The sequence below is a fragment of the Brassica napus genome, chromosome A3 (assembly GCF_020379485.1).
Source record: "Brassica napus cultivar Da-Ae chromosome A3, Da-Ae, whole genome shotgun sequence".
In the NCBI taxonomy this organism is placed as follows: domain Eukaryota; kingdom Viridiplantae; phylum Streptophyta; class Magnoliopsida; order Brassicales; family Brassicaceae; genus Brassica; species Brassica napus.
The window spans coordinates 16,198,354-16,224,689 of record NC_063436.1 but is presented as its reverse complement, the minus strand read 5'-3'; the positions used below and the strand labels follow the sequence as shown (position 1 = coordinate 16,224,689).

General features: G+C 31.0%; 4 protein-coding genes across 7 annotated transcripts; 2 read left to right on the top strand and 2 right to left on the bottom strand.

Annotated features, from left to right (window-relative positions):
• Positions 1-79: 79 nt before the first annotated feature.
• On the top strand, positions 80-7,220 carry LOC106439165 (protein DETOXIFICATION 43). Of its 3 annotated transcripts, none has more exons than XM_048776331.1 (13): positions 80-221; positions 1,893-2,025; positions 2,114-2,487; positions 2,726-2,892; positions 2,981-3,116; positions 3,202-3,298; positions 3,429-3,529; positions 3,735-3,898; positions 4,003-4,074; positions 4,258-4,374; positions 4,469-4,564; positions 4,697-4,818; positions 6,877-7,220. In XM_048776331.1, exons 2-13 carry the CDS (start codon positions 1,943-1,945, stop codon positions 6,935-6,937), a joined length of 1,590 nt encoding a protein of 529 aa, XP_048632288.1. In that variant the 5' UTR covers positions 80-221; positions 1,893-1,942; the 3' UTR covers positions 6,938-7,220. The 3 variants fall into 3 exon arrangements, with proteins under 3 accessions (XP_048632288.1, XP_048632289.1, XP_048632290.1); XM_048776332.1 differs by having other exon boundaries at positions 121-221; positions 1,883-2,025; XM_048776333.1 differs by lacking the exon at positions 80-221 and having other exon boundaries at positions 1,809-2,025; positions 2,732-2,892.
• Positions 7,221-8,018: 798 nt separating this feature from the next.
• Positions 8,019-8,570, bottom strand: LOC111214419. Its single transcript, XM_022717265.2, has one exon. The coding sequence runs from the start codon at positions 8,568-8,570 to the stop codon at positions 8,019-8,021; it is 552 nt and encodes a 183-aa protein (XP_022572986.2).
• Positions 8,571-18,663: 10,093 nt separating this feature from the next.
• On the top strand, positions 18,664-24,164 carry LOC106388985 (protein DETOXIFICATION 43-like). Of its 2 annotated transcripts, none has more exons than XM_048776330.1 (12): positions 18,664-19,457; positions 19,593-19,972; positions 20,401-20,561; positions 20,650-20,785; positions 20,877-20,973; positions 21,098-21,198; positions 21,388-21,551; positions 21,661-21,732; positions 21,954-22,070; positions 22,173-22,268; positions 22,366-22,487; positions 23,829-24,164. In XM_048776330.1, the coding sequence occupies exons 1-12, from the start codon at positions 19,375-19,377 to the stop codon at positions 23,887-23,889; spliced, it is 1,590 nt and encodes a 529-aa protein (XP_048632287.1). In that variant the 5' UTR covers positions 18,664-19,374; the 3' UTR covers positions 23,890-24,164. The 2 variants fall into 2 exon arrangements, with proteins under 2 accessions (XP_048632287.1, XP_048632286.1); XM_048776329.1 differs by having other exon boundaries at positions 18,674-19,457; positions 20,395-20,561.
• LOC111214129 (protein TAB2 homolog, chloroplastic-like) lies at positions 24,151-26,248 on the bottom strand. Its single transcript, XM_022716296.2, has 4 exons — positions 25,659-26,248; positions 25,507-25,576; positions 24,592-24,907; positions 24,151-24,522 (listed from the first exon to the last, which is right to left on the bottom strand). Exons 1-4 carry the CDS (start codon positions 26,231-26,233, stop codon positions 24,263-24,265), a joined length of 1,221 nt encoding a protein of 406 aa, XP_022572017.2. The 5' UTR covers positions 26,234-26,248; the 3' UTR covers positions 24,151-24,262.
• Between the last annotated feature and the right edge of the window lie 88 nt (positions 26,249-26,336).

Here is a 26,336-nt window from a genome sequence, read left to right as displayed (position 1 = left end):
AAAGTTTAGAGAACGTATGGACAAAAATGAGAAAAGAGAATATGAAAGGAATTTCTGTATAAATTGGAGCCAAGTATTGGCACACACTTATTATATTAGAGCCAAGTCCCACTCCTGGCACACGCCTATTAATAATCCCCTTTAAACTCTCCCAATACTCGCTTGTATCACTACTCATCTCAAGTTCACGTGATTACTTACATAGCGTTGCCCACATACAGGTAAAAAGATTTGTTTCTCAATATATATCATAATTAAGTTATTTGATTGCTTCTTAGTACGTATTAGCATACATGTTCTCTATCCCAAATAAAAAGGTTATATATATTCATATTTATATAGTATGTTTATGATTGAGAGAAAGACTATAACGTGTTAGAAATTGGTTGGTTGTTAATATCTAGTATCTACTTCTTTCGTTTTATATTTAAGATTTTAAAATATAATTTAGTTTGACATATTCACTACATTCGGTAAATCATATGACCACGATGCAGAATGTTAGACGTTAACATCTTCTTATTTTTGTTGTTGTTGTTAGTTCATGGTGCAAACAACTAATGTATAAACTTATAATTGTATTAATTAACACATATTATTGATTTATTTACGAAGTGTTTAAATGGACATGTATGATTTGTCGTTTATTATTGACACTTGTATCTAATGACATTATACTACTTCATGTATTTATCAAAAATGATAATATAATCATAATTTTCTTTAAAAAATGAACGGGAAGTGGTAATGTTGGTAGTGAAATAGACGTGGATGCTTTGGGAAAGATGGCCTTATCTCACGGAACAATTACATACACGACACGCACTACATACAAACCACCTGTGTTGGTCTGTGTTACCATCTTTATGTTATTTTGTATTTAACAAACACAAAAACACTTCGAAGGTTTTCTAACTGTCGAAAAGAGAAGGTTTCAAATTATTAATTGATTTTTAGTGATAAAGTAATTTATTTTGAAGCTAGTGAATTTCAGTAATGCAAAATGATTCACTTTTTAGTGGAAGATATAAAAAAAAATGAGGATCTAAGGAGAAATTAAAACTCTTTCTCCACATATGTTATTTTGTATTTAACAAACACAAAAACACTTCGAAGGTTTTCTAACTGTCGAAAAGAGAAGGTTTCAAATTATTAATTGATTTTTAATGATAAAGTAATTTATTTTGAAGCTAGTGAATTTCAGTAATGCAAAATGATTCACTTTTTAGTGGAAGATATCAAAAAATTAATGAGGATCTAAGGAGAAATCAAAACTCTTTCTCCACTATCATGAATACAATTGAGAAAAGTTTCAATGAAAAAAGTATACACCCTTTCACAGTCAGCTTCAGCACCATGTTTTGTTATAGTTTATGAGGACCATGTTTCCTATTTATTTATTTAATACAATGTTTGACTATTTGCGGTTGTACCAATTTTCCTCAATAAACAAAAAATCCATATTATTGGTTTATAAAAAAATCTTTATTATTAGTGTCAATAGTTGGAAATAAAAAGCATGAAAAGTTAAGGAAGTCCAGGGGCAGATCCAAGATGAGTTTTAGTATGGGGCACAATTGCACAAAGCTATTTTCTGATAATTCAAAGCTTACTATAGATGTAGTTGATTAAACTTAGCATTAGTCATTAATGAGAGAAAAAATAGAGTGTGGCACATGCCACACCTCCTCATGCTTTGGGCTCGTCTCCGTGAGGAACTCACACTTTTTCAAAAAAAGAAAGAAATATCACACTTTTTTCAAATTAAATACTAAAGATATGCATGCTCATTACGTGTCTATAAATACACATAATTTCATTTGTACATATATATGGCTTATATAAACCTTCCCTTTACATCCGATTCTTGAAAACATTTAAGATATTTTCAGACACGACAAACCAAACACATAGACAGAGTTTCTGCGGAGAAGCTCCATTGATGACGGAAATTAGTGATCATACTTCAGTTCCCGCCAGCGTGGTCACACAGATCCCATTTCTTGTTATCTTCAAAGATTTAACGTAAGTGTGTTTATATCTCATACTAAAAATGTGTGTTTATATGAAATGACGTGATGCATAACGTTTATTTGTATATATATAATTGCAGACATGTATTCAGTAAGGATGCAATTGGGCGAGAGATACTAGGCATAGCGTTTCCTGCGGCTTTGGCTTTAGCTGCTGATCCAATAGCCTCTCTGATTGACACCGCTTATATCGGACGTTTAGGAGCGGTTGAGCTAGCAGCGGTTGGAGTATCCATTGCGATATTTAACCAAGCTTCTAGAATCACGATATTCCCAATTGTGAGTGTTACAACTTCCTTTGTCGCTCAAGAAGACACGATGGAGAAGATGAAAGAAGACGAAGCAAAGAAAAACAAACTTGTTCATGCAAATACTTTAGCTGTTCAAGATTCTTTGGAGAAAGGCATTGCGTCACCCACAAGTAACAACATTAACCAGCCGCAGCAAACGCCAGGTAAATACCGTCATAACCAAATTATTACATTATCTAAAACTGTAAGGATTTAGTTTGTGTGTTATAGCGTTAATTTGCATTCTAAATAAAAATTTGATTGCTTTTTTCAATTTCTGTAATCTTTTGCTTCTTTTTTTTTTTTTGCTTTTTGTAATTTAATTTTAGCTTTTCTAGAATACTTTTGAAAAACTAAAGGATGTTTTAAATAATTAATTATCCTTGCTTTTTTTGTGTCTAGCTTTAGATGCAAAGCCAAGCAGCGGAAACAAAGCAAATAAGAAAGAAAAAAAGAATATTAAATCGGCATCAACGGCCATGATCATAGGGTTAATCCTAGGCCTTGTGCAAGCTATAGTCTTGATTTTCAGCTCGAAAGTGCTCCTAGGTGTCATGGGAGTGAAACCGGTATAAGGTTATATAAATAGATAGTCATGCACATAATAGTGGACATGACAAAATGTTTGACTATTTTGAGTTGACTTTCGATGATCAGAATTCTGCAGTGTTATCACCAGCGCACAAATACTTGACCATACGATCACTAGGTGCTCCTGCATTGCTTCTGTCGCTTTCAATGCAAGGCATCTTTCGTGGCTTCAAGGACACCAAAACTCCTCTCTATGCTACTAGTAAGTTAATTTTTCTATCATCTTTAGGCAAACATATTACCATATCATGAGAGTCCAACATGTATCATCTTGATGAATGAAACAGTCGTAGCAGATGTTATCAATATAATTCTCGACCCAATTTTCATCTTTGTGCTTCACCTTGGCGTCAGCGGTGCAGCCATTGCCCATGTCATTTCTCAGTAAGACAATAGCTCTCAATTTTTTTTTTCCACACATGCAAATATGAAACTAGAACTTGTAAACCCCAAGAGTTGCTTGAATAAAAAAAAAAACAAGAAATGTAAAACTAATGGTTTCACTTGTGTGAAGGTACTTCATGACTCTAATACTATTCATCCGCCTCGCGAGTAAAGTTAATTTGATGCCACCAAACTTTGGAGCTTTGCAGTTCGGCAAGTTCCTTAAAAATGGTAGGGACGCATATTCATTAACGTTGTTTTTCTTGCTATTATCAAAGTAAATTTTATTACAAGTAAACAAAATTGTGTAAACATCACTTTTCTTTTCAAAAATTTCAAGTATATATTATTAGTTTAGTGAAAAAAATATTTATAACAGTATACATAAACGGGAGATGTCTAACAAGTTGTAATATTGTGCACACAAAAATGAAAGGGGGACTATTGCTGGCAAGGACCATAGCTGTGACGTTTTGTCAGACACTAGCAGCAGCAATGGCGGCTCGGCTAGGAACAACACCAATGGCTGCATTTCAAATCTGTTTACAAGTCTGGTTAACTACGTCCCTCCTGGCAGATGGTCTTGCTGTAGCCGGTCAGGTATAATCTATTTTTATTTAATTTTCCATTGCATTGTTATATAGTATGGTTTGATCAAGTTTTATAAAATGTAAATCACATCATTCATTTTAAATATTTTGTAGGCGATTCTTGCTTGTTCTTTTGCCGAGAAGGATTACAATAAAGTGTCTTCTGCTGCATCCCGTGTTCTACAGGTTATGTCTTGATCATCTTTCCTGAAACGATACCAATCCTTAGTCCCATGTCTTATGCTTTATTTTAAAATTTGGGATTGGACGACTACTGTCGATTCCAACCCTCTGGAGAATTATTTGGGTTTCGTCCCAGGCACCCACAATTATAAGAAAAAATCTGAACCAAGTGAATTTGATATGCAGATGGGTTTTGTGCTAGGACTTGGACTGTCCGTTTTTGTTGGACTAGGACTATACTTTGGTGCTGGAATATTCACCAAGGACCCTGCTGTTATTCACCTCATAGCCATTGGAATACCGGTACTAATAGTACCACATCCACTACTAGTAAACACTAGTAAGTAGTGATAGTGACTAATAAGATGTTATATATGATTTATGTGGGAGACATCAGTTTGTAGCGGCGACACAGCCAATAAACTCACTTGCTTTTGTGTTGGACGGAGTCAATTTTGGAGCATCTGATTTTGCTTACACTGCATACTCCATGGTACACACTATTTTCATTAACTAATTAATATGGTTTCAGAATGATTATTTATTTTCTTTAAAAAAAATGATTATTTATTTTTTTGCATGCTTTTTTCCTAAAATGTGTCTGTCTTTTGTTATGATAAATCAGGTAGGAGTTGCAGCCATAAGCATTGCAGCAATAATACACATGGCAAAGTTCAATGGTTTTCTCGGAATATGGATAGCTCTTACCATCTATATGGGCCTTCGAGCTATTACTGGAATTGCCAGGTAAATTAATTGGGCCTTAATGAACCTTTTTATCTTCAATTTCACTCTATTTTCCATTATAAAATAGAGTTTATGGTAAATATGTTCCATAGTATTCTATTTTTAATTTAATCACTCTATTTTACATTCTAAAATAGAGTACCATTGGAATATATCACAACTCTATTTGGAATATATCACAACTCTATTATAGAATTACTCTATTTTTTGGTGAACCATTTGAGATGGTTTTTTTTTTTTTGGGCAAAACCATTGGAGATGGTTAAGTTGTATACATCTATATTATTAAAAGAGAAGTACAAAATAAAAATACCCCTTAATTTTACCATTTATTTACATTAGAATGCCACTGAAATATTTTTTAAACTAGCTTGTATTTTCCTAATTTAAATAATAGATTTAAGTATTTAATGTTTTTTCCTAATTTAAATAATATATTTCCTTAATCAAATGTTAACCGAAATAGATTTACTAATATATTTTATATTAACATATTGTATATTTTTAATATTTGTTAGTAATAAATAATAATATAAAATATTACACATCATAATCAATTTATATACCATATAAATAAAATATAAAATATTTTATTCATATATTATTAGTATAGTGTTTCATAATATAAGTCTAATTAGTTATAAATATTGGATTTTTTATATGATACATTGTGATATAATAGACAATTACAATCACAAAATATAATTATTCAAAGTAATAAATAAAATGGTTATGCTTTAAAATGTTATATTAACAATTATGTTATATATTTTAATTTACAAATATATATTATACCATTAGTACAAAGAAAAAAATTAAAGTGAAAGCAAATATTTATACGGTCACAGATCAAGTTCTAGAAATAAACAACAACAGCGCAAGATTATTTTTCTTTAACAAATTTATTTTTGTAGATATTATAGTTCCAAATATGTTTATATATTTTATATATTTTACGTATTTATAAATTTATTTTCTTTGTTTTAAGGGATGCTAAGATTTTGAAAATGGAAAAAGTTATGACCCACCTCAATATATAAACATATTTGGAACTATAATATCTACAAAAATAAATTTGTTAAAGAAAAATAATCTTGTGCTGTTGTTGTTTATTTCTAGAACTTGATCTGTGACCGTATAAATATTTGCTTTCACTTTAATTTTTTTCTTTGTACTAATGGTATAATATATATTTGTAAATTAAAATATATAACATAATTGTTAATATAACATTTTAAAGCATAACCATTTTATTTATTACTTGGAATAATTATATTTTGTGATTGTAATTGTCTATTATATCACAATGTATCATATAAAAAATCCAATATTTATAACTAATTAGACTTATATTATGAAACACTATACTAATAATATATGAATAAAATATTTTATATTTTATTTATATGGTATATAAATTGATTATGATGTGTAATATTTTATATTATTATTTATTACTAACAAATATTAAAAATATATAATATGTTAATATAAAATATATTAGTAAATCTATTTCGGTTAACATTTGATTAAGGAAATATATTATTTAAATTAGGAAAAAATATTAAATACTTAAATCTATTATTTAAATTAGGAAAATACAAGCTAGTTTAAAAAATATTTCAGTGGCATTCTAATGTAAATAAATGGTAAAATTAAGGGGTTATTTTGTACTTCTCTTTTAATAATATAGATTTTTGTAGATATTATAGTTCCAAATATGTTTATATATTTTACGTATTTATAAATTTATTTTCTTTGTTTTAAGGGATGCTAAGATTTTGAAAATGGAAAAAGTTATGACCCACCTCAATATTATTTTAATTAGGATAAAATTTATATCATAATATTTTGTTAAATTTTTAATTTTAATTTTTATTATAACTGCAAAGATTAATTTAATATAAATTTTTTGTTTAAATACTACAAATACATCATTTAATATAAACTAAAAAAACTAAAAACATAAAATAAAATACCCGTCCGGTCGGACGGGTCAAGGTCTAGTTCTCCATTATAGTAGACGATGCAGTCTCTGACTAGTTTGAAATTATGCAGGATAGCAACAGGAACTGGACCGTGGAGATATTTGCGTGGACGATCCCCTTCATCTTACTAGGACTTAGTTTATAATGAGATGCACCTTTTTCGTCTTTCTTCGTTTTTGTTGTATATTTCTTGTGTTCTTTTCACATTTTGCACGAAAGAGCTCTCTCTCTCTCTCTCTTGTTTAGCTTAAACACTAGTTGCAGATAAATAATTTGATCAGGCGATTATGTGGAGCCCTGGATGGCTAGACATTTTCTTTGTGGAAATGTCTGGTTAGGCTAAGGTGCTTCAAAGAAGTCTGTAACTCACATCTATGCGCTATGTCCATAATAATACTACTTTTTGCAAACTCATGTAACTATTTCTTTCAAGAGTGTGAGACAAATCCACAGTTCAACTTTGTTACAAAATAGCAAAACACGGTTATTACCAATTTTATCAAAGTGAAAATTAAACAGGATGTGGTGGCAAATCAATAAGAAGCCAAAAGCCAACACAATAATCAGAATCCAAGTCATCTTGAATCGCAAGAAAATGCAAACCTCCACTTGCTTTCTTTGCAGATTCCCAAGCTTCAGCTTCATCAGTAGTAACAGGTGTTTTCTTGAGTGATAATGATCATGGTTACAGCTCATACCTGTAATCACAACATGCCGTTGACTGAGCAACATAAAGGAGAAAGAGAGAAGAACTCAGTGAGTGATGATCACGAACCAAGTTTCAACGAGGAAGGTGGTGATGGTCACAACGAATCCAACGATCAGCTAAAAAAAAAGGAATACCAAAGGGTCTCCATGGCAGCAGGTGAAGTGGACTGATAAGATGGTGAAGTTGTTGATAACCCAAGTGTCTTATATAGGTGATGATTCTAGTATGGATGGTAGGTAGTAGTGGCTTTACATAAAAAGAGCAACTGGAAATCTATTACTGAAGTTCTGTTTGAGAGAGGTTATCATGTTTGGTCTCAGCAGTGTAAGGATAAGATTAATGATTTTAATACCCGGTTTAAGAAGCTAGAGCACACTTATCAATGGTATGAACATGAGGTTTTCAAAAGGTGATTAGTTGTTAATTAAAGCAAAAGTGATTGATGGAATTTTAATACCCACCTAATAAATCTTTTTTTTTTTTTTGACAACAACATTCAAATACTAACTATAATCTCCAGTCGATCTAGCAAGCCAAACCGGTGGAGTTGAATCGACATAAAGCAAAGCTGAAGGAGAATTCCTCGCACCACGTGCAAGCTTATCCGCCAAGGTATTTTGTGCTCTAAGAATATGTCTGATCCGAAAATAGGGGAAGAACATCTTACTTCGGTTGAATTCTTCCATGTGTGTAGAAAAAGCAGGCCATTCTTCAGGTGTCGACACCATCTTCACCAGTTGAGAACAATCCGTCGCAAAAACTACATCAGAATATTGGAGGGTCTTCATGCATTCCATTGCCCAAATTAGTGCTTCACATTCAGCATGGAGAGGTGATAAACTTCTACGAAGATTCATCGCCCCCATCATGACCTCTGTTGATCCACTCTTTCTACAAAACCACCCTTGTCCTGTGAACTTATCACCCTCTTTCCAAGCGCCATCAATATAACAAACTCTAGAATCTTCCAGGGCTAAAGACTCCAAATGATGTGCATTCCCCGTATAGGAATTCTCTGTAGGAGCCTTAACGGTTAGCTGTGCCTCTGTCCACATCCTACTTTCCACCTCTGCCAACCTTAAAATCTCCTGTGGATTGGCATCCTTATTTGAATATATCTTGTCATTTCTTGCCTTCCAAATATACCAAAGTAACCATGGAAAATAGTGCAAATCTTCCTCTTTTGGTAATTTCCAAAATAAATAATCCATATTGGTGAAAACAGACGCCGATGGAAAAATTTCTGGAGAAGAGGGAATCCTAGAAAGTGCCCAAGTTTGTAGTGCAGGTGGACATTCGAAAAGAACATGGTTAGTAGTCTCCTCATCTGCCCCACACATGCTACATCGTGTATCACAAACAATCCCTCGAGTTGTCAGATTTTTGAACACTGGTAGTGTACCAGAAAGAAATTGCCACACAAAATGTCTCAATTTTGGTGGACATTTCAGTTTCCAAGAAAAGGACAATAACGGTTTAATATTAGGTCCATAGAAAATAGTCCTCTGGACTCTATCTGGGTATAAAGATTCCGTTCGAAAACCTGATTTAACCGAATATTTACCAGATTCCGTAAAGCTCCACCCCACTGTATCTGCTTTTCGAGATCTACTAATTGCTAAACCTCGAATCAATTTGACATCATCGGGATGTATATGGGCATTCAGCAAGTCTACATTCCATGAGCAGTCAATTGGATTAATGAAATATTCCACCTTTAATGAAGGGTTTAAAAATTGAATATTTGGTTTTGGTATTGCTGACCTCGGGCGAGGAGCGGGAATCCACGGATCTGTCCATACGGAGATGGATTGTCCTGTTCCCACTCTTTTGATTAGCCCTTTTTTAACCAGAGATCTAGCTGAGCAGATGCTTCTCCATCCATAAGAGGATGAATATGATCTGTGATCGTCCAAAGGATCTGTATTTCGAAAATAACGGCCTTTAAAGACTTTTGAGAACAAACAATCTGGTTTATCTAGTAACCGCCAGAATTGTTTAGCCAACAGGGCTGTATTAAAATCTTGAAGATCTCTAAAATTCAGCCCTCCCTCCTCCTTAGGAGTACACACTTTATCCCAGGAAAGCCAGTGTATTCCTTTTTTATTTCCACTTCCTCCCCACCAGAAATGAGAAAGGGTACTTGTTATTTTCTTTGTAACTCCTTTTGGAAGTCTGAAACATGACATTACATGCGTTGGCATCGGTGCAGCCACTGATTTGATCAGAACTTCCTTTCCCCCTTTAGTAAGAAATCTAACTGTTCAGCCATTTACTTTATTATTAACTCGGTCATTCAGGTAACCAAAAATTTGTATTTTAGATCCCCCAAGACTTTCCGGTATTCCTAAATAATTGCTCATCCCTCCTACACTAGTAATCCCCAGAATATTATGAATATCTGCTCTAATATTATCTGGGACCTTATGACCAAATTGAACCGATGATTTCTGAAAGTTAATTTGTTGGCCAGAGGCTGCCTCATACTCTTTGAGTAATTTTAAAATTATACCACATTCCTCCTTTGTAGCCTTACAGAAAAATAAGCTATCATCCGCAAATACGAGATGAGAAATATTTGGACTGCCTCGTGCAATTTTCAGTCCCGTTAATCGTTTCTCACGCTCCTCCTTCTTAATATTTGCTATGAGGGCTTCAGTACACAAGATAAATAAATATGGAGACAATGGATCGCCTTGCCTTAACCCTCTCTGTGGGACAATATGCTCCTTCGGCTGTCCATTCAATAAAACCTGATAATTAACTGAAGAGATGCATTGCATCATTAGGGTCACCCAATCACTCGAAAAACCCATCTTTAATAATAAGCGCTTGATAAAAGGCCACTCTACACGGTCATAAGCCTTACTCATATCCGTCTTAATTGCTAAGAACTTATCTTTGCATGCCTTGTTTGTGCGGAGACCATGAAACATTTCCTGAGCAATAAGAATATTATCCGAAATTAATCTTCCATATACAAACGCAGACTGAGTTTCCGATATCAGCTTTGGTAGCAAACCTTTTAGTCGCTGACATAATACCTTGGAAATAATCTTATACCCAACGTTACATAAACTAATTGGTCTCAATTCAGTCATCCTAATGGGTCTCACCGTTTTGGGAATAAGACAAATATTCGTCATATTTAATTTATCATCAAAAGCTCCTGAAATAAGGAAATTATTAACCATATTTACCACGTCCTCTTTGATGATTGACCAGGATTGATGATTGACCAGGATTGATGATTGATGATTGACCCACCTAATAAATCTTAAAAGTTCTTTTTTGAAAATTTATTTGGTGGGTTATTAGAGCCTCATCAATCACTTTTGCTTTAATTAGCAACTAATCACCTTTTGATAATCCAAGCTCGTAACATTGATGAAGTTGTTCTCAATGATTTGACCCCAAAAAGAAACTCAATAGCATACTTGGTAGGGGAACATGCATTAAGAATACAAAAAACGCTTTTTTAAACATTTTTTTTCTTCTAAAACACACATTTTTATCAAGCTGGAGCAAGTATAGTTTAAAAATACATGAATTTCTTAATAAATAAAAAAAATATTTAAAAAAGAAATGAAAGAAAAACTATATTTATAATACTTTTTTCATGTTTCATCAAACATAGATAACAAAATAAAATAAAACGTGAAATTCATGAAATTTTTATTTTCATTTTTCTGTTCACCAAAGTTTAGAAAAAAAAATAAAAAGACAAATACAGGTAAAAACCAAAAAAAGTATAGATGGTAGATTAAAAAAACTCAGTTATAAAGATAAATAATTTACAGGCACTTAGGACTTTGGTGGAGCCTAACGATGCAAAGTTGATTGAAAGTATTCCTCTGAGTAGAAATCAGATGGAAGATAGGAATGGTTGGCATTTCACTAATAATGGGAAATATTCGGTACAATCAGGGTATCAAGTAGAAAGGATCTATCCTGACAAGGAAAAACCACCAGATTGTTATGGTCCCAATGTGGATATACTCAAGGCATTTTGTTGGAAAGTGAAGTGTCCTCCAAAACTACGGCATTTTCTATGGCAGTTGGTGACAGGTTGTATAGCAGTGACAAAGAATCTAAAATCTAGAGGAATACAAGGAGATACAGTTTGTGCACGGTGTGGAGACGCAGAGGAATCAATAAATCATGTCTTCTTTGAGTGTCCTCCGGCACGGCAAGTGTGGGCACTATCTAAGATTCCATCAAATCCAAATTTTTTTCCAACTGGTTCTCTTTTTACTAATATGGATCATTTATTTTGGAGAGTTAACCCAAAAATGGAGGATCATCAGTTTGCATGGATACTATGGTATATTTGGAAGGGCCGGAATAATAAAGTTTTCAGTAATATTGATATTGAACCGAGAGAGACGCTAAACTTAGCAGAATTGGAGTCAAGACTTTGGGCTGAGGCACAAAATATCAATAATCCAAGGGTCGTACCTGAAGTACAGCTTAGATTGCCCTTAGTGACCACAGGAAGATGGTGTTTCACGGATGGGTCTTGGAAAGATAAAGATGTTTTTTCAGGACAAGGTTGGCTCAGTACCCTTCCAGGGTTTGAGGGTTTGTTAGGGGCAAGGAATGTAAGGGCAAGTTTATCACCTCTTCATGCGGAGATAGAGGCATTGACTTGGGCAATGGAATGTATGAAAAACTTAAGACAATATCAGGTCACATTTGCAACGGATTGTTCTCAACTGGTGAAGATGGTTTCAGAACCAGAGGAATGGCCAGCATTTGGAAGTTACCTGGAGGATATCAAGCTTTTGAGAAGAAGCTTCATCAACTCAGAAATTGTTCATGTTTCGAGGACGGACAATAAAATGGCGGATCGTTTGGCACGCAGTGCTCGGATACAACCGTCGTTCGTCATACACATGGATGCAGAGTTGCCACTATGGTTTACGGAGTCTATATGAGTCTGTAAATGTTCTTGCTGTCAAAAAAAAAAAAAAAAATAAAGATAAATAATTTATAATTGAATCAGTAAATAATAATTTAATGAAATATATAATTTAATTTAATAATATAAAAAATATAAAAAATCACAGAGAAAGAAAAAAAAATATTTACCATATTGTTGTTTCAGATTTTACAAACTTAAGCCAAAGAAAAAATGAATCTTGAGAAATTATTCTTTTTGTCACTAAACTCAAACTTTGAACTGTTAAAAATTGATTGAAATTACAACCTAAAATTAATTAATAAAGATTTGAAAAATATAGTTAGGAAATTTAAAATAAATGTATAATAAAAATTAATGGAAAGCATAATATAGCATTGATAATATAACAAAAAATATAAAATTTTAATATATATAAAAACCATAGGAGAATCCATTTCCAATATTACCATAAAAGAACTGGATGATCTAAAAAATCAAAAGATCTATACGGCTAAAATAAAATAGTACATAGCTCTACTAAAATCATCTCAACAAACATATTAAAAATTAGTTACTCGAACAGAATATTATAACATCAAACAAAACAACTTCAATCAAAAGAGATAGTTAAAATAAATAATATAAAAAACATAAATAATGATTCACACATTATACATAATCAAACTTTCATAATAAAAATAAGTGTTAAAAATATTGTATAAAGATAAATTCATTGCCAAGCGCAACCTAACCCCTAGAAAAAATCTACATCATTCTATCGGCCACCAACAATTGTGGAAAAGATTCAGTTAAAAAAAAAAACAATTGTGGAAAAGATAATTGCCTTTACGCAGGGGTGGAGATATATTTTGTTGGGGCATAACTAAAATTACTTATAGAACTAGGGAAAAATTTGCTATAAACACAGGGGCATAACCGAAATTACTCTATGTTTTACATAGGATTTTGAAAAAGCACTGGGGGCAGTTGCCCCCCTCGTACGTAACGTGGTGGAGCCACTGCCTTTACGCTATACTTTTGCTTTGCAATGGTGAATTTAAAGAAGGGAAGAAGTTCATGGATCGCGGTAATTGACAAATGGACATAAGAAGTCAGATAACTACTCGAGCAAAGTAAAACGGCCTTAAGAGCCCTTTTTTTAAAAAAAAGAAGTAAAACGGTCTTTACGTGAAGTCTGTACTGCTCGGAGAGATTCTACGAGACCAATATGATTCTCATCATGCGACGAAGGACCTGCCGTGTAAATAAATGCTTGCCTACGGTATATTGAAAAATGTATTCGTTTTAGGTCCTTTAATAATATTATTTTTCTTAGAGTTCTTAAAATTTAAAATAATTTTTTGTATAGTTACTTAGACTTATTGTCTAAAAAATAAAGTTTCACGAGAATCAAATAACTCACTTTCTAAGTCTATGTATTTTTTCTTATTTGACATAATATAGTATATTTACATAATAAACTTATTCTTGTAAGTATTAACTTTGTGTATTTGGCGAATGTGATATATAGACAATTATTTTCATTATAATTTTTTATATTTTTAAAACTTGCCTCAGGTCCGTAAAACCCTTCCGACGCCACTACGTCTTAATGACCTTAGAAACAGATGTCCCAACTGTTTTTACTACAAACAAATGGAAAATTCCTCTCCACTTCATTTAAACACACAAAACAGCACCTGTAAATATCTCGACCGTTATGACACTAAGTTTCTCACTTCACATTGCCTTTCGTTTGCTTAGCTTTGATTCAGGTTTTACGTTACAATACTAAAGCTCCTTCTACACAAGTTACCTGTTTACCTATTCAAATTTTAGGTATACAAACTCATCAGATATGAGAAGTTAAATATGCTAAATTATTTAAATTTCTATCTTTGACAAATGTATATGTCATATGCTAACACAAGTAGTTTTACGCATATAACATAAGAAAACACATCTCTGCAACAAATTAAGATAACAAACCGATAATCGTCCAAAAAATTATTAACAACCCACAAATGGATCACTAAAAACTAATAATCGTCCAAATTTCCCCGGCAAAAGGCTCATCAATGTTTTACAAATCCAATTAAACAAAATTTGGCAAAACATATATTAGCCCCAAACTACTGACCTCATGAAGAGATAAATAATAACAAAATTAGGCAAAAAAATATTAGCCCACAACTACTGCCCACGTCATTTGCAAATATAAATAATAACTTAAACGAATACGACTACTCACCTCGTGAAGTCCAACAATTACGATATACTCGCAAACCCACCCATTCTTAATAATATACACTAGATCTTGATGCGCACAACCGTGCGGATGATTATATTTATTTGTACACACAAAATTATTTGCTTTATGTGACTAATTGTAATATTTACAATATTACTAATTGTTTGATATAATATTTTAAAATACAATATCTTTATAGTTCACGTACAATAAATTTTTTTTTTTAATTTTCAGTGATAGCATATTTTATATTATGTGATACAAAATTATGAATTGAAATATATTATTGGTTAAGGATCAAAATTTTAATTGACAAGTATTATATTAAATTAATATCACAAATTTAATATAAAATTATACATGATTTTATTTATAATTACAAAATTAATTAGATATTTAAAAAGTTTTTGATTTAAAATGAAGTATACATTTATGTTTTAAATAAACACGAAATTAGCAAATATTTTATAAAATTATTACGTAAAAAATTAAATATACATTATCTAAATAAATAGGAAATTAATTAAATATTTTAAAGGTTTATTTTAATGAAAATCAATAATATATATATTTTTTGTAAAAAAAGATATGAAAAGATTTTATTCATATACAATTTCAGAGAAAATATAGGAATATCTATTTGATTTTTGTTTTAGAATAACTAAAAATAATTCATATATTTATAAAAGATTTAATTTAAACAAATTTCTAAGGGATGGTCCAAATAAAAAATCACACATGAACTAAGTCATGACTTCTATTTTAATATATAAGATTAGCCGACATTACTTTTCAAATTCGAACGGTACACTGAATAAACAAAAAAGAATACAATGAATGTTAGCAAATTAAGGTCACCAGGCTTTTTAAAACTTAATTAACGTCTCCGTCTCTCGTAATCACTCGCACCAGCCTAAACTACTCCCAAATCCCAACGGTTTTTTAACTCAATCCAGACGCTGAACCGGGAGTGCCCGGATCAATAACCCGGATCGACCGTGGACGAATCGCGTGAGTTAATAAATTAATTAGTTTTGATAAATAATAATATACTAGCTATTGAAAGTAAAAAGAAATATTTTATGTTTTAAAAAACATTTAGAAAAATATATAACTTTATTTTCTTTATTTTTTTTCATTTCACATACAAAATATCAAAAAATAATTTAGACTATTAACAATTTTTGTAACAAGTTAAAAGTAATGACATATAATAAACATATATCAAAAATTCAAATTCTTAAAAATAATAATAAAATTAAACTTTAAATCTAAAATAAGCAAAAGTAAAACATAAAATGTAATAGATTGTCGATAACAAAAAACCTAATACTAAATCACATCAACTAGTTTTGTTAACTGATTCATAATACACATGATCATATGATCTTTTTATATTTTCAAACTAAAAATTTAACTTTTTAATTAGAATACGAAACATATCCTAATAATGCAACTGAAATAATCTAAAAAACAGATAAGTAGATGTTACATACTGGTTCAACTAGCAGTAGTTCAATCGGTACCCAAATTCAGAGGTTTAACAGTTTTTTCAGATTTTATCGAGTTTTTAAATAATAGTTTTTTTTTTAATTTTCGGATTACATATCGGGTCACTGGATTACATATCGGATCACTGGATTTACCGGTCGACCACAGGTCCTGGTCCGATTTCAAAACATTGTTGTTAATCCATTTAACTTAATAACTAGATTTCCACCCGCACAACCTTGCGGGTATATATTTTCACATTTATATATATAGATATTTGTTTTACATAATTATTATATATTTTTAATGTTACTCACATATTTAAAAGTTTGTATAATTATGCTAAATATAATAATTTTATAGTTTTCATGCTGTAAATTAAAATCATCACATATATATGTTGCTTATTATATATTTGTCTTATTGAATTTGTGTTTGATTACTAAACTAAATTTTTTAATGCATGAAACAACATATAAGAAAACAATTTTGTATTTAATTTATTATAATCATGATCCATAATTCAAATCGCTAGATTTTTTTAGTAATTTTTTAATGTTTATTAATTTTATATAATAAATTACTGTGTATTAAAAAGTTTAAAATAAGTTAAATTTTTATATATGTATTATATAGTTTACTAATATTAACCCGTTCTACCAACATATTATATTTTTAGCATAAATATTTTATATTTATGAAAATAAAATATGTTAACTTATCAATTTAAAATATTTTTATCAAATTTTGTTCAATATAACTTTTTTTATTTTAAAATGATAGATATTATTATAAAATTGATAAAATAGGATATAATTTTATTCTTTTAGTAACATTTCATTGCAATCTTATTATAATCTTTTTCAAGAGATTTGTTAGAATTTTATTTTTATTTTTTAAAAAATTAAAATATATAAAAGATATTATGATTAAAGTAGTTAAAAATATTATGTATATTAGCATTAGTGATATACATTTAATATAAAATTTAAATGATGGTCCAAATAAAAATATCCCTCATCAAAAAATCATGATTTTTATTTTATTAGAAAACAAATTTGAAAAAATTAAAATAAAAATAAATATTTATTTCTAACAAAATATTTAAAAATTATTAGTAAATGTATTTGTGAAATTAATTAATTTCATTTTATTTAAATTTTCGTTTATAAACCAAAACTATATTCAATTTTAATTTCTAATTATATTTTATGATAATTTAAATTAAAACTAACTAATTTTTGAAAGTAAATTTAAAAAGATTCTAAGAAGATTTTAAAAAGATTTTGTTATAACATTTTAAATATATTCATTTGTATTTCAAATAAAAAGATAAAGATATTAAAAGATATAATAATGAACTTATGTTAAATATGATATTTTTTAGGAATTGTCCAAACTAAAAAAATCACACATGAAAAGAAGTCATGACTTCTTTTTTAATATATAAGATTTTTATTTTATTAGAAAACAAATTTGAAAAAATTAAAATAAAAATAAATATTTATTTCTAACAAAATCTTTAAAAATTATTAGTAAATGTATTTGTGAAATTAATTAATTTCATTTTATTTAAATTTTTGTTTATAAACCAAAACTATATTCAATTTTAATTTCTAATTATATTTTATGATAATTTAAATTAAAACTAACTAATTTTTGAAAGTAAATTTAAAAAAATTCTAAGAAGATTTTAAAATGATTTTGTTAGAATATTTTAAATATATTCATTTGTATTTCAAATAAAAAGATAAAGATATTAAAATATATAATAATGAACTTATGTTAAATATGATATTTTCTAGGAATGGTCCAAACTAAAAAAATCATACATGAAAAGAAGTCATGACTTGAAGTCATGACTTCTGTTTTAATATATAAGAAGTTAATTAACTATTTTTGTTTTTTTTTAAACACAATTTGCAGCTTTGAAAAAATTCCCGATTTTGTGGGTTCAACGGAAAAACATGATTTTCCAACTTTGTGAAAAATGCGATTTCATGTAATTTTTTTGGTTTTGGCGCAAAATACAATTTTATAATTTTGTCGGTGAACACGATTTTGTGGTTTTAGCGGGTAAAACAAATACGGTTTTAGCGGGAAAACATGATACTGCGGTTTTGGAGAGAAAACATGACTTTGCGGAAACACAATTTTGCGGTTTTGCTGAAAACTCAATTTTGTGGTTTTGGCAGAAATGAAGTGGGGAGTCCAGATCAATCCATCGAAAAAGTGGTTGTGAGCCATTGGCGAACTATCAACGCATCTAAGGCTGCATTAATTGTGAATGCGGTTTGGCGGGAAAACTCAATTATGTGTTTTTGGTGGGAAACTTCAATTTTACGGTTTTGATGGGAAAACTTGATTTGCGGTTTTGGTGGAAAAACTCGATTTTTAAATTTTTTGGGTTAAAACATGATTTTGTAGTTTTGGGGAAAATTGTAATTTTCGATTTTGGCATAAAAATTCGATTTTTTGATTTTGTGGGAAAACGTGATTTTGCAGTTATAGCGGGAAAGTTTGATTTGCGATTTTGGCTGAAAAACTTTATTTACAGTTTTGACATAAAAACTCGATTTGCGATTTTGGCGTGAAATTCTTATTTTATGATTTTAGCGGAAATTAATTTTATGGTTGACGGAATAATTAGATTTTGTGGTTAAAAGAAAACTGAAATCTCCTTTTCCATAATCAATCTTTATATATTTTTATATTTTCTTAATAATAAAATTTTATTCCAAATAAACTTACATTAAATATAAATATTAAAAACATAAAAATCATATATCACTTTAAATGGGTCTAAACGAGTTTAAATGGGATAATTTAATATTTGCGTGTCTAAATGAGTAACCCTAATACTAATACGTACATCTTAGAACTATATGGATCTAAACAAGTTCAGGACTTAATTGGGGTGGGTTCTATATGAAATGGATTTAAGTGAGGAAGGTTTATCCATTTTAACATCCCTAGAAGTACCTTTATTTTCATTTTTTTGGCCAGGGAAGTACATTTATTTATTTAAACTCGTACTTTTTTCAAAGAAAGAAAGAAATGCTCACACTTTTTCAAATTAAATACTAAATATATGCATGCTCATTACGTAGAAATTTCGCTTATTTAAACCTCCCCTTTACATTTGATTCTTGAAAACAGTTAAGATAATATTTTCAGACACGGCAAACCAAACACATAGAAAGAAGCTTCATTGATGACGGAAACTGGTGATCTTACTTCAGTTCCGGCCAGCGTGGTCACGCAGATCCCATTTCTTGTTATCTTCAACGAGTTAACGTAAGTGTGTTTATATCTCATACCAAAAATGTGAGTTTATATGAAATGGCAGATATTAATAATATTAAAAAGGAGTAATGCATTTGACCAAAAAAAGGAGTAATGCATAACGTTTAGTTGTATATAAATCTGCAGACGTGTGTTCAGTAAGGATGCAATTGGGCGAGAGATACTAGGCATAGCGTTTCCTGCGGCTTTAGCTTTAGCTGCTGATCCAATAGCCTCTCTGATTGACACCGCTTATATCGGACGTTTAGGAGCGGTCGAGCTAGCAGCGGTTGGAGTATCCATTGCTATATTCAATCAAGCTTCTAGAATCACGATATTCCCAATTGTGAGCGTCACAACTTCCTTTGTCGCTGAGGAAAACACGATGGAGAAGATAAAAGAAGAGGAAGAAGAAGCAAAGAAAAACAATCGTGTTCATGCAAATACTTTAGCTGTTCAAGATTCATTAGAAAAAGGCATTGCGTCGCCCACAAGTAACAACATGAACCAGCCGCAGCAAACGCCCGGTAAATATTGTCATGGCCTAATGAAATTATTACGTTTCTAACAGAACAAGGGTTTAGATAGTGTTAGGATTTTTTTTTTTGGTTTTTCTTTAGTTCTTTTTCACTTTTTGATTAAAGTTTGATTATTTTTTTTTCATTTTCTGATTAACATTTGCCTTTTTTTTTTGGCTTTCGTGTTTAGTGCATATATTTTATGTGAAAAATTTTGTGGAAACAAAATCTAAGTTTACACATTCGGTTTGTGCTTGACTATAAATACAAACGGTTTATCTTTCGGTTTGTGCTTGACTTTGATGTTTACACCTTTTGTAATTTAAGTTTACACTTTTCTAAACTAGTTTTTGAAAAAAAAAACTAAACAATGTTGTTTGTAAATTTTGATAAACTGTACTTTCTTGTTTTTTTGTTGATGTGTGTACTAGCTTCAGATACAAAATCAAGCAGCGGAAACAAAGCAAATAAGAAAGGAAAGAAGAATATCAAATCGGCATCAACGGCCATGATCATAGGGCTAATCCTGGGCCTTGTGCAAGCTATATTCTTGATTTTCAGCTCGAAAGTGCTCCTAGGTGTCATGGGAGTGAAACCGGTATAAGGTTATATATATAGATAGTCATGCACATAATAGTGGATATGACAAAATGCTTGACTATTTTGAGTTGACTTTTGATTATCAGAATTCGGCAGTGTTATCACCAGCACACAAGTACTTGACCATACGATCATTAGGTGCTCCTGCATTGCTATTATCCCTTTCAATGCAAGGCATATTTCGTGGCTTCAAGGACACCAAAACTCCTCTCTATGCTACTAGTAAGTTACATTTTTATCATCTTTAGGTAAACATATTAGATATCAATCTATCATGAGAGTCTAACATGTATCATCTTGATGCATGAAACAGTCGTAGCAGATGTTATCAATATCATTCTCGACCCAATTTTCATATTTGTCCTTCACCTTGGCATCAGCGGTGCAGCCATTGCCCATGTCATTTCTCAGTAAGAGAACAGCTCTCAAAATGTTTTCACACATGCAAATATGAAACTAAAACTTGTAACTCCAAGAGTTGCTTGAATCAAAAGAAACAAGAAAGGTAAAACTAACGGTTTCACTTGTGTGAAGGTACTTCATGACTCTAATACTATTCACCCGCCTGGCGAGTAAAGTTAATTTGATGCCACCAAACTTCGCAGCTTTACAGTTCGGAAAGTTCCTTAAAAATGGTAGGGATGCATATCCATTAAAGTTATTCATTCTTGCAATGATCAAAGTAAAGTTTATTACAAGTAAAAAAAAAATTGTGAAAACATCATGTTTTCAAAAATTTCATGTATATTTATTGGATTAGTGACGAAATATATTTATAAAATATATAGAAATGTGGGATGTCTTAACAATTTTGAAAATGAAAGGGGGGCTATTGCTGGCGAGGACCATAGCTGTGACGTTTTGTCAGACACTAGCAGCAGCAATGGCGGCTCGGCTCGGAGCAACACCAATGGCTGCTTTTCAGATTTGTTTACAAGTCTGGTTAACTACTTCTCTCCTCGCTGATGGTCTTGCTGTTGCCGGTCAGGTATAATCACTATTATAGTATTATTTAATTTATCATGTTCCCATTGTGTATATATTATTGCTTGATCAAGTTGTATATGTAAATCATCATCATTTAAAATCTTTTGCAGGCGATTCTGGCTTGTTCTTTTACCGAGAAAGACTACAACAAAGTGTCTTCGTGTGCATCCCGTGTTCTACAGGTTATGTCTCGATCATCTTCATGAAACGATACCAGTCCCTAAGGATAATTGCTTTTTCCCATTTTTTTTTTTGGTAACTAGCAACATGGGACCATGTCTTATGCTTCATTTTTAAAATATGGGGGTTGAGCTACTCATTGATAACAACCAGGGAAAAAATTGGGATTCGGTCTAGACACACATTTATAAAAAAGTGTAAAACAAATGAATTTGATATGCAGATGGGGTTTGTGCTAGGACTTGGACTGTCCGTTTTCGTTGGACTAGGACTATACTTTGGTGCGGGAATATTCACCAAGGACCCTGCCGTTATTCACCTCATAGCAATTGGAATACCGGTACTAATATATAATACCATATCTCTACTTATAAATACTAGTAAGTAGTGATAGTGACTAATAAGATGTTATATTATATCTGATCTGTGTGGGAGACATCAGTTTGTAGCAGCAACACAGCCAATAAACTCACTCGCTTTTGTGTTGGACGGAGTCAATTTTGGAGCATCTGATTTTGCTTATACTGCATACTCCATGGTACGCACTATTTTCATTACTTCATTAATATGCTTTCACAATGATTACTTATTTTTGCATGTTTTTCATGAAAGTTGACTTTATTATGATAAATCAGGTAGGAGTTGCGGCCATAAGCATTGCAGCAATAATATACATGGCAAAGTTCAATGGTTTTCTAGGCATATGGATAGCTCTTACCATCTATATGGGCCTCCGAGCTATTACTGGAATTGCCAGGTAAATTAGTTGGGCCTTAATGGGCCTTTAGTAAGTTGTATACCTAATTTATTTGATTATTTACATTAATAATAAACCAATTATAATTTTTTTTAAATTATAAAAAACATTTATTGAGAAATAATCTAACAAAATCTTACTTAAAATTTTAAATATTTTTTTAAAATAACATATTAATTAATTTCATAATTAGTAATATAATATTGTTATAAATCAATGTTAACCAAAATTTTATTATAAAACAAGAAAATAAAACTATATACTATTTTATAAATTATATAATTATATTATGTATTATATAAAAATAGAAGTGCTATATTAATTAAATCCAAAAATTATATTAAATAGGTAAACTAAAAATTTATTTTTAAATTGTTTCATTTAAATAAATTATCTATCATCATTAAAATGGGTTAAAATTCGTAAAATATATAATATTTTTATACAAAAATAAATTTATTAACATAAGTTAAAATTTTATATCTACAAACTATATGTTATCTTCTTATTTATTTCAAAACTCTCAACAATATATTGTTTAAAATGTTTATATACAAAAATATAATAGTGTATAATAACCTTTAGTTCATATACTATTTAAAAAATATGTTATTAGAAAACTATGAAATTTTAATAATTCATTTAAAATATTAATGACAAATAAAATTTTAATTATAAATTTTTTAGTTTATTTTAATTATAAAAAATATGTTGAGAAAAAATAGAAAATATTACCAAAAGTTCAAATATTTTTTAATAAAATAATGTATTAATGTAGTAACAAAAATAAATTCAAAATTCATGTAATCTTCCAAATTAAAAAATAGTAATGTAATTTTTCAAAGTTTCTTGACAAAATATTAAATTTTGAAAATAAATATTCAAACTCAAAATGATAATATTTCAAATTTCTTTTCTATAATATAGATAAGTAAATATTAAAAATGTATTATAGCAAAATGTATAAATTAAAGAAAAAAACATATTTTGAAGGAGATTATCTATTTGATTATTTCATATTGTTATTTTATTATACTAAGTCGAAAATATATTAGTAAGTAATAAAAATTAATAACAAAGTAAAATGTATTAAACAAATCAGTATATATTAATAATGTCAAATAAGAAATAAACAATAATATTATAGAGTTAAACAATTTTTTGTTTGTCATCAGAATTACATAATAAATAATATTAAAATAGAAATTATATATCTAAACATTTGTAATAATATCATATGTATTTATAAAATGAAAAAGTATTCGCACGGAAGTGCGGGTTAAAATCTAATTCTCCTTTATAGTAGACGATGCAGTCTTTGACTCCTTTGAAATTATGCAGGATAGCAACTGGAACTGGACCGTGGAAATTCTTGCGTGGTCGATCCCCTTCATCTTCCTAGGACTTAGTTTATACTGAGATGCATCTTCTTCTGCATTTCTTCGTTTTTGTTGTATATTTCTTGTGTTCTTTTCACATTTTGCACGAAAGGGCTCTCTATCTTGTTTAGCTTAAAGAGTTCCAGATAAATAATTTGATCAGGCGATGATTATATGGAGACCTAGATGGCTAGACATTTTCTTTGTGGAAACGTCTGGTTAGGCTAGGTGCTTCAAAGAAGTCTGTAACTCACATCTATGCGCTATGTCCATAATAATACTACTTTTTTTGCAAACTCATGTAACTATTTCTTTTAATAATGTGAGAGAAACCCATAGTTCTACTCTCTTACTAAATAGCAAAACATGGTTATTACCAATTTTATCAATGTGAAACTAAACAGGAGGTGGTGGCAAATCAATAAGAAGCCAAAAGCCAACACAATCATCAGAATCCAAGTCATCTTGAATTGCAAGAAAATGCAAACCTCCACTTGCTTTCTTCGCAGATTCCCAAGCTTCAGCTTCATCAGTAGTAACAGGTGTTTTCTTGTAAGTTGCATAGACATATCTTGTCGAGATCCCAACGGCCAGAATCAAACATCCTTTAGAACTGTCTGCTTCGATCGAACATACCTCAAGACCATTCATCCAAGCTATATAATGACAATGCATAATGATCAGAAACCACATAACTGACTTGTCAAGAAACTACAGACACTAACCTGCTAGAGGTTTAGCACGCGAAGAAGCAACGGAGAGACCAGGGATCAGTGTGTTCTCATCAACGTCAATGCCAAGCAGGTCCAAGTCTAAGGTTGCACCAAACACAAACTTCTCATCAAAGTCTGAGATCTCTTCTCTAACGGCTGAGTAAGGTAACTGAACAAACGCCCATTTCTCCCCAAACAAATTCTCAGGAAGATTCATTGGAAATGGATTGTCTAGAGATAGAAGAGGCAATGACCCCTTCTGGAAACCAGGGTGACGCGTGTACACAGTGTCATAACGTTCTTGCAACCATAGAAACAGAGACAGACACTGCAGAATAGAGTTCACTTTTGTTATATAATAAACAAGAAAACATGGGCTGTCCTGAGATTTTAGGAGATATAAACAATTTAGTAATGGTTTATATAATTTTTTTAAAACGAAATTTATGGACCTATTTATGTGTAAATATTTTTCTAAAACTTTGGGGGATATAGACTAATTAGGCATGCGGTTATGAACTGAACCAAACCAAAAATTTTGGTTAGTTCGGTTTCGACAGGTTTATAAAAAACTTCAGTTTTTGGTTTGGTTCGTTAATCGGTTAATTCGGCTTTTTCCAAAAAATAGGTTAACCAAATTAACTAAAATTTTGAACTGAACTAACCAAATTAACTAAAATTTTGAACCGAACTAACCAAAATTAACCGATTTAACCACAATTTTAAGCAAAATTTTGAAAAACCGAATTACCGGAATACCAAACCAAACTTTTTTCGATTCAATTCAGCAGATTTTGGCCGAACCGAACTACTCGAATTCCAAACTACCCGAACCTAACTACCTGAACTACCCGAACCCTCAGGCCTAAGACTATTGATGCACTAGCCTATGCTCATGACCATAAACACAAGAAAGAGTGCTCATACCCGTTTGCTAGGCACTTCCTTTATAGCAAGCTCTTTGCAAGCTTTTGTGATAATGGTTTGCATCTGTGACCTGCCATTTAAAAAAAAACACAAACTTCAACAATAAGATCATTGAAAAAGATCTACTTTATGAATGTGTCTTTGTTCACTACCTAAAGAAGCGAATCTTCTCAGGAAGAGGGACACCCAAGTCTTGCGTAATAGAAACAATAGCATCTTTGAGTGTTATACTATTGATGACATTGTTGGGGAAGTACTTGGTGACTTGAAGCGAGAGCGAAGCATCGCAAACCACAAGCTCCCATATCTTCTTCCCTCTTGAATCAAGAATCGGCCTCGAGCAGAAGTCCAGCTCCCACTCTTTTATGCTCTCTGCATCTGTTTCCGGATCGAGATAGCTCAGCTCAGAGGTTGGATCGTCGTCTTCGGTTTCTTCCTCCTGTTTGATGATGAGGGTCTCTTCTTTTGTCTCAGGTAAGGATCGAGAGACGAAACGGTGGCGTTTGGATAAGGTTTGTGAGGAGGAGGAGGAGGAGAGATGGGTTTTGATGGGTTTAGTGAAAGAAGATGGTCTAGAGATTCTTGGAAGTGAAGGTGTTCGCATACGAGTGGTGTTGAAGCTTAGAGTCGCCATTGAAAGGAGGGAGCTTTGAGGAAAACAGAGAAGAAGATGATGAATGTGCAGAAGAAGATTTATCCTTTTCGGTTGGTCCTTCCTCAGCCACATTTTTTTGTTAGGATATTTAAATTAAAAAAAGTTTGTGGCACATTTTAAATAGAAAAGGGTTAAATGGATAATTTTAGAAATGGAGGGTTGAAATCGTAAAGAA

Coding starts and splice junctions, on each gene's coding strand:
- LOC106439165 (XM_048776331.1), top strand. CDS start 1,943: ATGACGGAAATTAGTGATCATACTTCAGTTCCCGCCAGCGTGGTCACA. Junction 2,893..2,980: donor GTGTCATGGGAGTGAAACCG/GTATAAGGTTAT, acceptor TTCGATGATCAG/AATTCTGCAGTGTTATCACC. Junction 4,375..4,468: donor TCATAGCCATTGGAATACCG/GTACTAATAGTA, acceptor GGGAGACATCAG/TTTGTAGCGGCGACACAGCC.
- LOC111214419 (XM_022717265.2), bottom strand. CDS start 8,570: ATGTGGACAGAGGCACAGCTAACCGTTAAGGCTCCTACAGAGAATTCC.
- LOC106388985 (XM_048776329.1), top strand. CDS start 19,375: ATGACGGAAACTGGTGATCTTACTTCAGTTCCGGCCAGCGTGGTCACG. Junction 19,458..19,592: donor GTTATCTTCAACGAGTTAAC/GTAAGTGTGTTT, acceptor ATAAATCTGCAG/ACGTGTGTTCAGTAAGGATG. Junction 22,269..22,365: donor CTTATACTGCATACTCCATG/GTACGCACTATT, acceptor ATGATAAATCAG/GTAGGAGTTGCGGCCATAAG.
- LOC111214129 (XM_022716296.2), bottom strand. CDS start 26,233: ATGTGGCTGAGGAAGGACCAACCGAAAAGGATAAATCTTCTTCTGCAC. Junction 24,908..25,506: donor AGGAAGTGCCTAGCAAACGG/GTATGAGCACTC, acceptor TCTATTCTGCAG/TGTCTGTCTCTGTTTCTATG. Junction 24,523..24,591: donor GCGTGCTAAACCTCTAGCAG/GTTAGTGTCTGT, acceptor GTCATTATATAG/CTTGGATGAATGGTCTTGAG.